Genomic DNA, 16,223 nt, shown 5'->3' with positions numbered 1-16,223 from the left:
TGTGTAAAATATTACAGAACTATAAAGTAAAGATTATTAGCCGAAATTAGTTCAACTGTTCTTAAGTTTTGTGCTTATCGTCAGCTGTTTTATTTAACTATTAAATTAATTTATTTGTATAGATATTTGGTTTAAATAATAGACATTTTAATAATTTAACAGTTCATTAGAAACTATTCGTTTTAATTACGAACCGTTCAACGTCTAAAATGTCATTTTTTTAAATACTGAACTTAAGTCAGTGATATCTATAAAATTAATAAAATAAAACTTGAGCAATATTTTAAGACCAACTAATCATGAAATTTTACGTCAGTGAGTCAGTCAATAAAAAGTTTTACACAATAAGCTATAAGGATTCGAATTATCGGGTTTTTTAGTTTTACTGAGAACAAAATTATATCCAGGTCAAAATTAAAAGGAAAAAGATGAAATTACTTTTAACAATCTACTCACCTGTGTGGAATGCATAAAGGAGGTTGCAGCAATTTTTTTTTTCTTATATTCGTTACATAAGAAAGGATCATACTTGACAAAGTTACCAACGGGGCCTATTCTTCATTTATGGCTTTTTTTTATTTGGACACTAGTTTTCCGTTACTTTTGTGTCGTGTAGCCTATTAACAAATTAAAATATTTTTTTTAATTTACTTAGTTATTACATTAAAACAAATATGTAATATGAAAAATACAAATTATAGAGCTTCGATTATGTAGATTCGAATAAGATTACAAAATCGAAAGAATTCTTTTATTTTTCTTCGTCATTTATAATAAATACCGTTTGTTTAATAACGTTTCACTTTTTTTCTATATTTAACGACATTTTAACGATCGTCTGAGTTATTTAAGACAACCGATAACACTAATTTACTTATCAAACGACAAAAATTCTTAACCTTAATGGTAAATTCATTAACTTGAATATGAATAAATACCTACACGAAATTACAACTACAATTTTACATATACTATATATTTTATTGTTCCTTCTTAGTATGGTCTAAGTAACACTTTTCAAATTTTTGTGCTAGCCTTGCATAAAATTATAAGCCATAACAATTTGAGATGAAAATACAAGATAAGATGAAAGCTCCCGAAGCTTCAAAATGATAATCCCGATTAGATCCGTTGAATCAAAAGTGTTCACAGTGAGTGTGAAAGCTTAAAACACACATATACGTTATTGAATTGAAAATTTTATAAAATAACCATAAAATACAATACAATAGTAATATAATAAATGGAAAATCAACTATTTAAGTGATTTAATTTATTATTTAAGAAGTAAACCACTTGAATAAAACATTACAAGTTTTTATTGTAACAAAGATTGACAATTATTTACCTACTTTATTAATATAGTATTTAATATAGATCGTTAAAAGTTATTCATTTATCACGATTTTAAATTACCCGCTTAAGTCATAAAAAAAATTGTCAATAACAAAATTTTCAAATGATTAATTTTTATATGTTGGTATTTGTGAAGAAAAAAAAAAACGGTCAATACAAAATTTCAATGGTCATTATCATTTTGGTCTAAAATTTTAATACTTTTTTTCCTTGTTACAGTGGCAGCAGTGTCTATACTCCTAGAAGTGGGAGCCTTACCGAGTAGAAAAAGCGGTTTCCGTTGCAATGATCCCGATCTCTCTTACCCCTTCACTGGGGAGACCGTATCGATGTCGGTCATAGCCTTTATCACCATCATCGTCCCATATCTTATTGTAAGTATTTTTTTTTAATTTTGTTAAATGTCAATGTATATTTCGTTGTGTACGAATATTTATTTCCGGTCGGCGTGATATTGTGAGTTTCCTCACCATGTCTCAGAGAGCACGTGCCTATATTAAACCCGGTTGTTACAATGTACAAATATTTATTTTCAATCTAGCTGTATATATATCCTTGTTGGTTCTGAATGGGGCATATATCTTTACTCTACAGTGGATCGTTACTGGCAGACTTAGTTCAGTCAGTGAAACAGACCTATGTATTAATATCTAGATATAAAATAAATTCATTTTTGCTACAGATAATCTATACATCTTATCTAATGTCAAAATCGTGAACTCTCTATTCAAGAATTACTTTTTGATGATTTTGTAAATTAAATCTATGCCTCCTGTGACAAATGATACAAGTCGAAAATCGTGATTTTACAGGAGAGCAAAAACAAGAAAAAAATTCTTGTTCTTGAATGAAGTGGTCTATTTTTAACTAGAGTATCATCTTTTGTAAAGCAAAAGTTCTCTTTGAATTTACATTTGAGTTTTTATTGATAAAAATCTAATTTTGAAGGTAATTTAAGAAAAAGCTTTTGAGTTGTACCTTTTTCACATTTATTAACTGCTGAAATTGTGATAAATACTCTATTTCATTTTAAAATCTCCTCTACCCCAAGGTTGTCTGGAAGAAATCGCTTACCTAGCGATAAGACCGCCTTTGTGCATAATGTTGTTCTGTAAGTTTTATTTTTAAAGATACCTACCTATGTATGTTAGCTTGTAATATGCACAATAAAGTATATTTCTTCTCCTTCTTCTAAATGATACTTGTACAGTTATATTACCTATAACTTGTCTTTGCATAAAATATAAAATGAATTATCCTTTTTTTTTTTTTTTTTTTTTTTTTTTTTTTTTTTTTTTTTTTTTTTTTTTTTTTTTACGTGGGGAAAATCCATCATGGATACCCTCCAGCGCGGGGGCGCCAGAGGGTTATGTCAGACTCCTACTGACTAAAAACCACCACGTGTTAGCAGTCATCCGCCTGGGTGGGGCGAGAGGGGTCGCGCTAGCATTCGCCACCTCGCCTCAGCGGTAGGCCCGGACAAAGCTTCCGGGCCCCGGAATGATGGTGGGGTGGCCGCGCTCACAACAAGGCCACCCCCAGACGTATGGGGTCGTGTCGTCCGGCCGGCCGAAGTCCCCCGACTATCGGCCGCCGACCCCACTATTACGAGGGGGGGAGGAGGTGGGCAAACCGCCTTCTCCTTGCCCCCGTACGTCTGCGCCGGAGTGGGCCAGCAGAGGCGTCTTCCTCTCTGGCCCGCTCCGCGGTCTCCTTCTGCGTCATTACCTCTTCGCAGAAGGAGACCACCGCCTGCCACGATCTCTCGCTGTCAAGCATGGCCTTTACGACACTCGGCAGCGAGAGATCCCGTCCGATAACCGCTGAAAGCGTGCGCCGCTGCGGTTCCCAAGTGGCGCACGCCTCCAGCGTGTGGAGCGCCGTATCTTCTGGCGCTCCACACTCGTGGCAGGCTGGAGTCGCCTCCCGTCTCGCGATTTGGTGCAGGTACTTACCGAAGCACCCATGTCCGGAAAGCACCTGCACCAGACGGAAGGTCAGCGGCCCGAACCGCCGCCTCACCCACTTCCGGAGGACCGGCTTCACTGCGTCCACCGTCCACTGCCCGGGGACTGGCGAAGCCAAGTCCTCCGTCCACCGCCGCAACAGGGTGTCCTGCGCCAGCCTCTGCATGCGTGCGAGCTCCTCCCACGTAGGAGACTCCCCCCGGGATCTCCTCGCCGCCACAAAATGATATGTTTCGGCGAGGATCTCCGCCTGCAGTTCCCAGGGGGGATCGCCGGCCAGCACGCACGCCGCCGTCCAGGACACCGTCCGGTAACCGCGTATCGCCCTCGTCGCGATGACCCGCTGCGGCCGTCGCAGCTGGATTTTGTTGGCGCGACCGAGGGCGTCCGCCCAGATGGGTGCCCCGTACATGGCCATACTCCGGATGACCCCGGAGTACAGCCGACGGCAATGGGCACTCGGACCACCCACGTTCGGCAGCAGCCTTCCCAGTGAGGCGGCGGCTTTCACGACTCTTGGGGCTAGCTCTGCAAAATGAGCCCCAAAAGCCCACCTCCCGTCCAGGGTGAGACCCAGGTACCTCATCTGGGTCCCCACCCGGACCGAAACCCCATCAACAGTCACCCGCGTACCTGGACGGGGTCCCCCTCGAGGCCCATGGAACAGTAGGGCCTCGGTCTTCGTCAGGGCGACTTCCAGCCCCAGGGCTCGTATACGGCCGACCACAAGTGTTGCGCCAGCCGTGGCCAACCGCATTACCTCCGCGAGGTCCCTTCCTTTTGCCACGACTAGGGTGTCGTCGGCGTAGCACGAGACCCGCACACTTGCGGGCAACGTGCCCCGAAGCACCCAGTCGTAGCCGATGTTCCACAGGAGCGGTCCCAGCACTGACCCCTGTGGAACTCCGCACGAGACACGACGTCGCCGCAGACCGTCGCGCCCTGGCAATAGGACCTCGCGACCCTGGAGGTAGTCGCCCAGCAGCGTCCGCAGATACAGAGGCACCCGGTGGTAGCGGAGTGCCTCCAGTATCGTCGCGTGTGGTAGGCTGTTAAAGGCGTTAGCGATGTCAAGCGAGACAGCCAACGCCTTCTCCCCGTCGCGGACCGCCGCCTGCGTCCATCTTTTAAGCCAGAGCAGGGCGTCTAATGTGGACCGCCCCGCTCTGAACCCGTACTGGGCCTCGGATAACCCGGGCTCAGTTACCTCCAGGTGCCGGACGACACGGGAAGCCACAACTCTCTCCAGGAGTTTGCCCGCGTCATCCAGCAGGACGATGGGCCTGTATGCGGAGGGCGAGTCGACGGGTCGCCCCTCCTTCCGCAACAGGCACAGCCGTCCCTTCTTCCACGGCTTCGGGAATCGCCCAGAGGCGAGGCAAGCGCTGAACAACTCCCGAAGCCGATCACCCATCTCCTGGAGGGCGATTCCCAGCACCCGGCCCGGGATGCCGTCCGGACCGGGCGCAGTCCTCTTTCCATGCAGGCGGCGGACTGCAACCTCCATTTCCGCCTCCGACACAGGCGGGATGGAGCCCTCGTCTAGTTCCTCGACGAGAGGGGAAACGTCCATGAGCGGGGGGGTGTGGTTGGGGTCTCTTGCGGGGAAAAGCCCGCCCAACACCCTGTTCAGGACCACGGGGTCCAACGACTCGGCGACCGGGGGCGTCTGATGCCGGAAGTTTTTCCGGGCAGCCTTGTACGGACGCCCCAAAAAAAAAAATGAATTATCCTAGCGTAATGTGTTTCAAATAAAATATAAAGATTTATTATTTTTTATACAAATAATATATAAGGTTATGAAAGTTTTAGATTCAGGGAGATATAGCTCAAGTTACATCACTATTCACAACAAATGTACTGTATAATAAATGTCAAATTAAATCTTCTTCTTTAGGTTTCAATGGTACCAAATGTCAAATAAAATACAATTGCATTCATATTACAACGCACGAAAATAAGCGTTGATTAAAAAAAAATTACAAAATGGGTATAGCTCGACTTGTATCACTGAATTACAAATATTTGAAACGATGTACTATAAGATCTTTTAACTATTACCATCGATTTGACAAACGATGTTAAGTCATAGATAACAAAGCTTAAACCATCAAAATCTAGAATAATTATAACGGTGACAAAATTTCAATAACAAATTACGAAGATCTTGACATTTGTCACAAATAAATGACAAGTTTACATATCCTTTTGTATGTTTGTTTGTTATTAACGTGCGAATGTTAGCCATTGAATTCGCGTTTGAACAAACATTGTACTCTCGTCAAAAATAATTATAGAAATTTACATTTGAATGAATATACAAATTTTATACTTGCAGTGTGACAGAAGTCTTAATAATAATATTCTTTATTGTATACCAGAATACTAAATTTTCTATGTTAGTAGTAATAGAAACAGACAAAAAAAAATTACAGACGCCAATTTATCGCTAAAAGAACGATGAAAAATTATCTTCTATACAAATAAATGGAGAGCCGGTCTTTGTTCGGTTATACTGCGAAAACTACTGAACCGATCGGAATAATACTTATATACCATAAGATGCAGCGTGTGTCGGTTGTCGGTGTCGGCCTACAGTTTAATAGTGTATTTTGTTTTAAGTCGTCTGTGTGTGGGTCTTCCTGACAGGCCCGAGGGTCTGTCCGGGTACGGACCTCGAGGTTGCCTTCTTTACCCGGGCTTTCATCACCGGGGCTTCGCCTCCGGGGTCACCTTATTTCGGCCCTATTGGGCCAGGGTGTCAATGCCCTTGGGGTCTTCGCCTTGCTTATATTTTCTATATCTCAACGTTGGTCAGTCCATTAACGTCGGTTAGTCCATTTTACGATGGGATTTCCATCATCCAGATCGTCGCCGCCATTGTCCGCGCTGGTCGGCGGTGGTTGGTGGTTATAGTTGTGTTCGTCTATAATTGGGGAAGCAATTTTAACGTTTTTTATTATTATTTTTTAAAGGGTAGTGTACTTTGTGTTGCTATTTCAAAATAAAATAAATAAATAAATAGTTATAGCGGATGTTGAGAATATATTTGTATGTTAATATTTATCAATTATCCACCCATAAACAAGGCTATACAAGTACGAACTAACATCAATATTAGAAATGTAAATATTATCATCTTCATTTTAATGACATAATAATTGTTGTAACAACAAGGTTGAAATATTAGTATAATGTTCCTTAAAATTTATTTTTAACTAGCTTTGCCCCGCGGCTTCCCCCGCGTAAATGTGATGAAAAAAACGTACTAAAATATGATATATTAATTGCAAGCAATGTTGTGTTCCTGTGGTGAGTAAGGTCCACAGGTTAATTGGTTATCCCCAATCGACCCTATCGGATCGGCAAAGTGCTTGCGATGCTTCTGGTTTTGCGGGTGTTTATAGGCTACGATAATCGCTTACCATCAGGTGAGCCGTAAGCTAAGACGAGGCCTCCCCCTCCGCAGGCGACGAACGGGGGTGTGTAGGAGGCGCTATCCACTAACGCCCCTGTGCCCGTGTCGGGCCGGGATGGGAACCCGGTCCTGCTAGACATGGCGTCGTCGGGATTGTTCAGAGGTGAGCCGGACAGTCCCCATGGAGGAGAAGTCTGGCCTTTTCGTCGAGGCCAGCCTGTCGCTGGAGGGATCCTTTTGCCTGCAAATCTGGGACCCTCCAATTAAAGCGGCTGAAAGCTCCCGCAGGGGTTTTGGTCGGTATTGCACCCCCAAGTGCTGAAGCCGACATATGGTCTAGGACTGCCTACCCGGGCATCCTGGACATCACCCGTAAATGGGTTCCCCTGCGATACCAAAAAAAGCCGTAAGGATGTTTGCCGACCTAGTATTTAAAAAAAAAGGGTCATTAAGGTGCCCTATTAGGTACATAATAAAATTAGTTTACCTTCATCAATTACGCAATTATTTTATTGCAGATATGGACAATGGAAACGATCCTACACAGAGACGACGAATACACTATCAAGAAGAATAAACTACTAGCTAGTGCAAAAACCGCGGCGTTTATATATAGAGACTACATCTACGTCGCAGTGGTCAATTTGACGGTACTTGAAGTTGTCAAATGTGTGGTCGGGTCGCCGCGACCGACCTTCTTCGATTTATGCGAACCAGATAAACTTAGGACGTGCAATGGGTAAGTAAAATATATAGAAAAATACAGCGTTTTCGTGAATAAGTTCTAAATTAAAAGAATTTTCCTTTGAGCGAATTAAAGTCGGTGATATATTTTAGTTAAATTCTGTCAAGCTGTTGTGTACTGTTAACTTATTTTGTTGGCGATGTTTCTGGAACTGGAACTAGTATCGAAATAAAAAAGTAGATTAAACGCCTCACACTTAACAGCCCTCACTAGGATTAAATTCTGTGTCGGGAGTCCAGAAACACACACAATAGACAAGTATAAACATCCGGACCACGGCAAACATTTGTATGGCCAATACCAAAAGTATACCACGTACGGGGATCGGAGATATTGGTATAAATGTTATGTAGTGAGATATAGATTAGTAGTAAAAACTTTTTCTGAAAGAGAAATCTAAAGCAAGATGATTTTCGGAAAGTTTGCTAATATTTTTTAAGTTTTATCGCAAATAAATTCAGGTTAAAACATACTACTACCCATAAAGCTCATACTGAATAATACTGTCCATACTGTTTATAATCTAACTACATTAATCAATATACAAGAACAATCGAAATTCAATTTTAAATAAAAATTAGTTTATGTTATAAATTTAACGAACAAGATGATCTAATATGTCTTCATTTCACAGATCGGAGTACATAACAAGCTACACCTGCACATCAGCGCGATTCTCCCGGTATTTACAAATTGACTCCAGCAGAAGTTTTCCTTCTGGTCATTCATCTCTCTCCGTCTACAGCGGATTATTCTTAGCGGTAAGAAATACCTCGATTTCTTTTCAACCTATAAATCTATTACTTCAAAAAACGTTCTGTGGTGGAAATTTGTCCCTTTGACAATTTTATATATTTAAAACTTTCATCGTAAAATTTAATCGGACAGTTTTTTGGATATGGCTGGCCATAGCTTAAATATGGAGTCAGCCTCGTCGGCGGTGTTTTCAAAAGTATTTTCCATCCTTTAAAAACGTATAGCGTTTACTGACCAATTACATTTTGAAAATCTTTTGATAATAGAAATAATAGATTATAATTTATTATGATTAGATAGAAGTATAAATTATTTCAAATAACGAGAAAATACCAAAATATTCAAAGTTTTTGAAAATTACTCAGATAATATTGAATTTATACGTTTAATATTTTGTGAACATTACGTTTCAGAGGATCATTCTAATTTTGTTCTTCAGGTTTTCGAAAATTACTCCGTTTTGTTATCTTAATATCCTTAGCAACAATAAAATCACTGTATCTGTAAATATATCTGCGCATTTTTAACATTATTACATAAATGTTCCTCGGTCAGAGTTCCCTCGCGCCATCCGCGTTCAATCAACCGCCCCACGCGGAAGCGACATTGACAGTGACTGCTCACTTAATTAACCCTGAAACAAGAACAGCCCGTCTGTCCTCTATAACACAGAGTAGTCCAATCAATAACTATTTGACAAACAAAGTTTTAAAGTTTGTCAATTTTCTTATTGTTCGACGTGATATCAATAATATCTCGTATAGAATGTTTAGCCAATGCTTTGTAAGTTACAATATATTTTCTCTATTGCTTCCAGTGGTACCTACAAAGACGAGCTTTCAGCTGGCGCAATCGTACTGTCCTACTGGTACCACTTGTTCAAATCCTGTGTATTATATACGCAGTGGTTTGTCCACTCACAAGAATCACGGACCGCCGACATCACTGGTGGGATGTGTTAGGTGGTGCTACCATGGGATTATCCAGTGTTTTATACACGGTAAGCAAAACACTCTTTATGTTTTAATGTTAAAATATTTATTTATAAATATGTAACATAAAAGTGTATTTTACGGTGAATTACAGCCGAAAATTAATTTTGGATGTAATTTTTTTTTTTTTTGTAATTTAAAAGATAATTTTGTAGGGGCTGACATATTGGCAAAGCGACCAACGCCTCTTCTACAAATAAAAAAAAATGTAAAAAAAATAATTATGAAATGTCTCTGCTGCATCACCAACAGCTGGTGTCTACAATTAATATTTGTCTAATAAACTTAGTAAAATTATATAATTATCTCTTAACTCGTATCCTATTATACTAACGTACATGTGTACATTACGTATGAAATAAAAAAGTAACTATTGCTACAAAAGTATACAGAGGTAAACTTCAATACCGTTCAAGTTACAATGTAATAAATTAAAAAGTCAAAAAATCATCTATCATTTCATCTCCCAGATTCTGGTCCTCTGCAAGAACTTCTCACAGCCAACTGTCGTAAGCACAAGCGACATATCCAGCAGTGATGGTAACAACCATCAGTCGGTACGAAGATTGCTCTCCAGCCAAACGAGGGTCGTGGTACCTTAGCCTCAAGCCGTTTAAGGTCAAAACAGACCTTTGATGTAAAGGGAATCTATACATTCCTTCAAATGGACTCTTTAATTGTATTGAAGTTTGTATATGCATTAGGTATGTGAAGATCTATGGTGATTTTGGGTGATTTATTGTGATTTTCCATAAGTAGACTTTAGAAAGACATTAAAATATGGTGGTGTTGCCATTAGGATATTTTCTAATTCTTGTGATGATTTTGTCTGTAGAGTTTTCTATTTAGATTAGAAATTAGTTTGCTCAAAGTCTTCTGTCTATTGTTTCGTAATTAAAATTAGATTTGAGATTTATAAGGTGAAATGACAACTTAGTATGTGCTTTAAAAAATTGAAAAAAAAAAACTATATTAAAAATTTCTAAACAATAGCCGACTTTCATAAATAATTATTAGATTATTTATATCTAATAGGCTTATTTAATTCTAGTTGTAGATTAATGTGTAAATAAATATAAATATTTTTACCATGATGACAATTCTTAGAAATTAGAGTAGAAATAAATATTATACTGTAATAACATACATATTTCGTATATAAATATATACTCAATATGTGTGTCCTTCTTTTATTGTTAATTACAATTTTATTGCTGCTATAATTAATAATTATATTATATAACAATTTTTTTTTTACTTTTGACACATGTAAAAAAGAATTAAATATTTGACAGTTAAACCTGAGTTAATTTGCTTTAAAATGGCAACTTTTTAAATGATATGTTAATAAAAAATAAAAAAATAAAATTCTTCAAAGCTTTATATTTTCTTATTTTAGTTTTTTCTTAAAAAAAATTATCTTGAAAAATAAATAGAATTGTTCTTAAACTATTTTCAAGTAGGTATACAATTATCTAAATAAGACAGATATCAGACAAGATGTATTTATTTTTCATTCAGGTTCAACATACTGTATGTCAGGCTATATATTATGATACATATATGAAAGAAAATATATGTAATTTAATGTAATGTGATAACAATAACTTTTGATTATATAAAAATAATATTTGGCACATATACATTTAAACTGACGCTGTCCTTACTTCTCTGGATGTACTAAATTTTTTATATTTAAAATTAATTGATTCATAAAAGAAATCAAACTGTTACTATAATTAAGTATTTTTTATTTCCATTAAAGGAGTGAATTTGAGCTTGGCGACAATCTTAACTTTATAATATTATTTTTAATGACCGTCTAAGATATTGCACTATTCAGCCATCAGTGTACTTTTTCTTTTCTTCTTGACGCTTGCTGTGTGTTATAAGTATTTGTTAGTGATGTCATTAATACGACACGTTATGATTATTTGTTTTGACAACAATTGTTGTTGTTGTTTTAAAATTTATCCCCAATAGGGAAAGGCAAAGGACTATAATCCATACAGCCTAGTCTGAATTTGTAAGTTTCGTTCTGATATATCAAAAGGCCGGAGCCAAGTCTGAAGTAACTTTATTGTTCTTCTGATTCGATGACTGGTAGAGTAAGGCCGAAACCAAGTCTGAAATTTCATATTTTCGTCTACTCTTCTTTGTCTATAAGTGATAGGCGAGGTCGAAACCAAGTCTGTAATAGGCCGAAGCCTGAAATATCAAAATAAAATTTCACATCCAATGAATGAAGGTCCTGATCCTGTTTCAAATATCATTGATAGTATTGCAAATAAATTCAAATATACTAGTATAGTTATCCAAATTAGTCAATAAATCTTGTGTATTGCGCGGGACATTTTTTGGTCCAGAAGTTGATAACAAGTTGGCTATAAATAAGAGGCGTTCCAGATTAAAAGCGGAGCATTCAAAAAATATGTGATCTAAAGACTGTGTAGAGTTGTTGGTGCAATGTGGGCAAACGGGCGATGAGATGATACGCATACGATTCAAATGTGCATTAAATCTGCAATGTCCAAATCTCAAGCGGCATAGTATTGTATAATATTTTCTGCTTCTATGTTGATGCGATTTAGTAAACCAAGGACTTTTTCCAATATCTTGATTTATCTGAGCATACCAAGATCCTTTTCTTAACAAGGTTTGTCGCCAAAGATCACGCCAATCAGATAGGATTTTTGATTTAATAGCAACTAATAGATCAGTGTATGGTACGGCAACATTCTCATCAACAGGGCTGCCGCTGTCACTGTCAACAATTGAACGTGCCAGAAAGTCCACATGTTCATTTCCCCTTACTCCTATATGTGAAGGTGTCCACAATAATTTGATGTTGTAGTTTCTTCTGGATAGTTGATAAAGGAGATGTCTTATTTCTAAAATGATGAAGTTTGTATTAGCACTGAATTGATAATTATCTAAAGCCTTTAGAACGCTCATACTGTCAGTAATGATCAGCCAATATTGATTAGTTTGTTTTTTAATGAATTCTAGGGCAGCAGTAATTGCTAGAGCTTCAGCTGTAAATATTGATATCTCCTTTTTCAATCTGACGCCTTGGCCAAACTTCAGATGAGGTACATAATAGGCCATGGAAACATTTATATCATTTTTTGATCCATCTGTGTAAACTTGTTTGAACTTATCAGAGTATTGTGCTATGAGGTTGTAAACTTCCTGGCGCTCTTTTAGCTTATGGTCAATAATAATATCGATTTGATTAATAAGACAGTCAAACTCCTTTTCGTAACACATCCAATTGCTAGAACTGTGTATTTTGTGTTGGTTATTTAGATTTAACATGAATGAATATTCGAAGAGAATAAATGGGTTATTAGAAGTTAATGGAGCATTTACAGGATATTTACTATGTAAGTAATTAAGCTTTTTAATTAGAGGATGATTACTAATGGAAAACAGTTTTAGCAAAAAACAGTATTTCAAATATTTAAATCTAAGGTGTAAAGGGGAAATGTTGCACTCGACCTGTAACGAATTAATTGGGGTTGTTTTCATGGCGCCAGTGATAAGTCTCAGGCTGTGATTTTGAATAATATTTAATTTGTTAACCAACTTGTCATTAGCAGAAAAACATAGAAATCCATATTCAAAATGACTGCGTACAAGAGATTTATATAGGGTAAGAAGGATTTTTGGATCAGAACCCCAATATGTTTTTGCAAGAGACTTTAAAATATTAAGAGCCTTAAGAGCTCTATCAACTATGTGGTCTACATATTTGTTCCATGATAAATTATTCATGAATATAACACCTAAAAATTTAACTTCATTTGTGATAAGAAGAGATATATTATTATAGTTTATTTTAATTCTTTCAGACCCTACTTTATTAAAAACTATGACTTTAGACTTTTCAAAGCTAATGTCCAATGCAAGATAATTAAAATAAGAATTTAATTTAACTAAAGCTTCGTTTAACTTAAGATTTAGGGTAGTTATATTATTACTAGAACAATAGACTACCAAATCATCAGCAAACTGTAAATTGTATATATGAGAGCCTAGAATTAAGTTTAATCTATGTATATAAAGTGTGAAAATCAATGGACTCAAAATGCTACCTTGACATGTACCTTTATGAGAAAGCCTTGGACCAATAAGTCTATTATTATACTTAACAAATACCTTCCTACTGTGCAAAAAATTAAAAATCCATTGTATAACTTTTACAGGTAAACCAATCGCAGCTAATTCCGTGGATAGAATATGATGGTTAACATTATTAAAGGCTCCAACTACATCGAAGAAAACTCCAGCGAGAGCTTGCTTTGATTGTATAGCATTATAAATATCAAGATGTAAGTGAGCAATGCTCTCCCTTGAAGACCTGCCTCTTCTAAAACCAAACTGATTAGAAGGTAAAATATGATTAGACTCTATGAAATGTTCCAATCTTTGTTTTAAAAGTTGTTCAAATATTTTTCCCATGCAAGAAGTCAATGCTATAGGTCTATATGAATCAAAGTTAAACTTGTCCTTGTTGGGTTTTAAGATAGGTACTAAACAATCAACCTTCCAATCCATAGGAATAAGATTATGCTCCCAAAGAAGATTCAGGATATTTAATAAAATTAGTTTAGATTGAGAAGACAGGTGTTTAAGCATTTTATATGAAATGTAGTCAAGGCCAGGTGTAGAGTCTTTTCTGGATGAAATAGCAGAATTTAATTCGACAATGGTAAAAGATTTTATAATAAAATTTTGATTAGGAAGAATATGGGAGAAAGAATTAAGATTAAAGGCTGGCTCTACAGTATCTGGAGTATATTTTTTGAGAAAATCAAAGATCCAAGAATAGTCAGAGTTGTTATGGGAAGGTGGAGAATAGCTTTTGTTAAATTTTCGCATATACGTCCAAATGACTGATATAGGAGTCGATCTGTTAAATTGTTCACAAAGTTTTATCCAACTGTTTCTTCTCTCATTTCTGATAATATATTTTTTGGTGGCTTGTAGTCTTTTAAAATTAATGTAATTAGCCTCAGTGGGATCAGATTTAAAAGTCAAATAAGCGTTTTTGCTATTTAATACGGCTTTGGTGCAATTGAAATTCCACCAAGGAAGAAGTTTTTTTTTTTTATTTAAGTTAGAAGGAGAGCATGAAGATAAAGCTGTATTAACCAAAGAGTGCTTAGAAATAGAAGATGATTTCCACAGTGCTGAGTGTAAAATATCTGTAAATTTTGTGTAGTTATGAAGGGGGTCTTGTGTATCAAGAGAAAATTCAGTGAGCAATAGTTGGACATTTAAATTATAAATGTTCCAATCAACGTTGTTCAGGTTAGGGAAGCAGGGTAGTGAGCTACTATTGGGAATAGGAGTGGCATTGTAATGATTGTTATTAAGTAAAATTTTTGTGATTACAGGAAAGTGGTAGCTGCCTAAGGGATCGTCATGTACTGACCAGTCACACTCTAGAGCCAATGAAGGTGATACTATGGTTAAGTCAAGAGCATTCTGTCTCCATATGTGCGAACCAACAGTGGTCATACTTCCGTCATTAAGTATAACCAAATTATTGTTATTGATAGACTCTAAAATGTCTTTGCCTCGACAATTAGAAGTAGAACAGCCCCAGGCTGAGTTTAGGCCATTAAAATCTCCTGCTAGGAAGATTGGTTCTGGTAAACTTTTAATTAACCTGTCTAGTTTAGATTTAGAAAAAGCAGGATTGCAATTAGTTGGACTGTAAAAGCTTATGATAGTAAGTTCTTTGTTGCTAGAGTATTTTATACGAACAACAACATTTTGAATGGAGTCATCATAAAAAGTATCAATTTTAGAATAAGAAATAGAGCTATGTATTAATATGGCTACGCCATTGTGGGTGTTTCCTGAATCAAGACGAATTACATTGTAATGACGTATCTTAAATTTTTGACAAGGCTTTAACCAAGTCTCACAAATTAACGCAATGTGAATATTTTTGTCCAAAAGGAAATAATTAAAAATATGTTGATTGTGTAGAATACTCTGAGCATTCCATTGCACAATATTTAAAGTATCCATAAAGTACAAATTATTTATTAGTAACCTTTTTTAATGTATCTTGCAGGACATTTTTAATATTTTGGGAAGAGATAGGTATTTCATTATTTTTGTTTAGTGTTATAAGTTTTACTAAAGCTTCTGTAATAGATTTGAGTATTATTTCGGAATTTAAAAGAGATAAGAACTGATCAGTTTTGTTTAATGATGGAAAGTGAGAGCTGTTTAAAACATCAACAAAGCTTTTTTTCTGAAATTTATCTCTGTTAAGCTGGATTTTTTCTTTTTTAACAGGGCATGCAGGGGATATGGCAATGTGATTGCCAGAGCAGTGACAGCAACTGGCTGCAGTATAAGGAGTCTGACAATCTTTAAAATTGTGACCTTCGCCACAAATGCTGCATCTTTGTGAATTTTTACAGAATTTTGCAATATGACCATATCTTAAACACTTTAGACACTGCTTTACTGGCGGGATGTACTGCCGTACTTCGAACCGCCAGCTGTTGAGGTCCACACTATCTGGTAAATTGGGACAGGAAAAGGTTATAGAAATTGTTTTTGTGGGGATTAATTTTATTTCTCCATTTTCTCTTACACGTCGCATAAATCTACGTATAGATATAATATTTTTCGTGCTAGTTAGAGCTGAATATATTTCTTTATTGGATAATTCTATAGGCACATGAGAAATTACCCCAGTGACCTCTGTAGCGGCAGCCGGAAGGGAAGCTTTAAGTTTGTACCCATCAAGATATTTTTTGTTGCCTAAGACCGCGTTAGCAAAAGCAGGTCTATCAAAGATAACTCCAACTTTACTTTTATTAATGCGTTTTAGTTGTTTCACGCCTTTATTATATTTTTTTATGCTATTAGCGAGTGTCATCATGTCTCTTGTTCCGATTGGCTTGTCAGCCTCTGTACTCTCCAGGAATACAATATAGTCAAAATTACCCCCGTTCTCA

At 37.0% G+C, this 16,223-nt stretch overlaps 1 protein-coding gene across 1 annotated transcript in view; it reads left to right on the top strand.

Moving 5' to 3' along the window:
* The window catches only part of LOC123661622 (phospholipid phosphatase 2-like), an 89,992-nt gene extending 79,582 nt beyond the window's left edge, over positions 1 to 10,410 (top strand). The window contains exons 3-7 of the mRNA XM_045596578.1: positions 1,576 to 1,730; positions 7,260 to 7,480; positions 8,121 to 8,247; positions 9,060 to 9,242; positions 9,705 to 10,410. Of these exons, the coding sequence (XP_045452534.1) occupies positions 1,576 to 1,730; positions 7,260 to 7,480; positions 8,121 to 8,247; positions 9,060 to 9,242; positions 9,705 to 9,836 (818 nt within the window). The 3' untranslated portion in view covers positions 9,837 to 10,410. The remainder of the gene's footprint in view (positions 1 to 1,575; positions 1,731 to 7,259; positions 7,481 to 8,120; positions 8,248 to 9,059; positions 9,243 to 9,704) is intronic.
* Positions 10,411 to 16,223: the final 5,813 nt, after the last annotated feature.

Source organism: Melitaea cinxia, chromosome 17, assembly GCF_905220565.1.
Source record: "Melitaea cinxia chromosome 17, ilMelCinx1.1, whole genome shotgun sequence".
Lineage (NCBI taxonomy): Eukaryota > Metazoa > Arthropoda > Insecta > Lepidoptera > Nymphalidae > Melitaea > Melitaea cinxia.
This window is presented reverse-complemented; position numbering and strand designations above follow the sequence as displayed.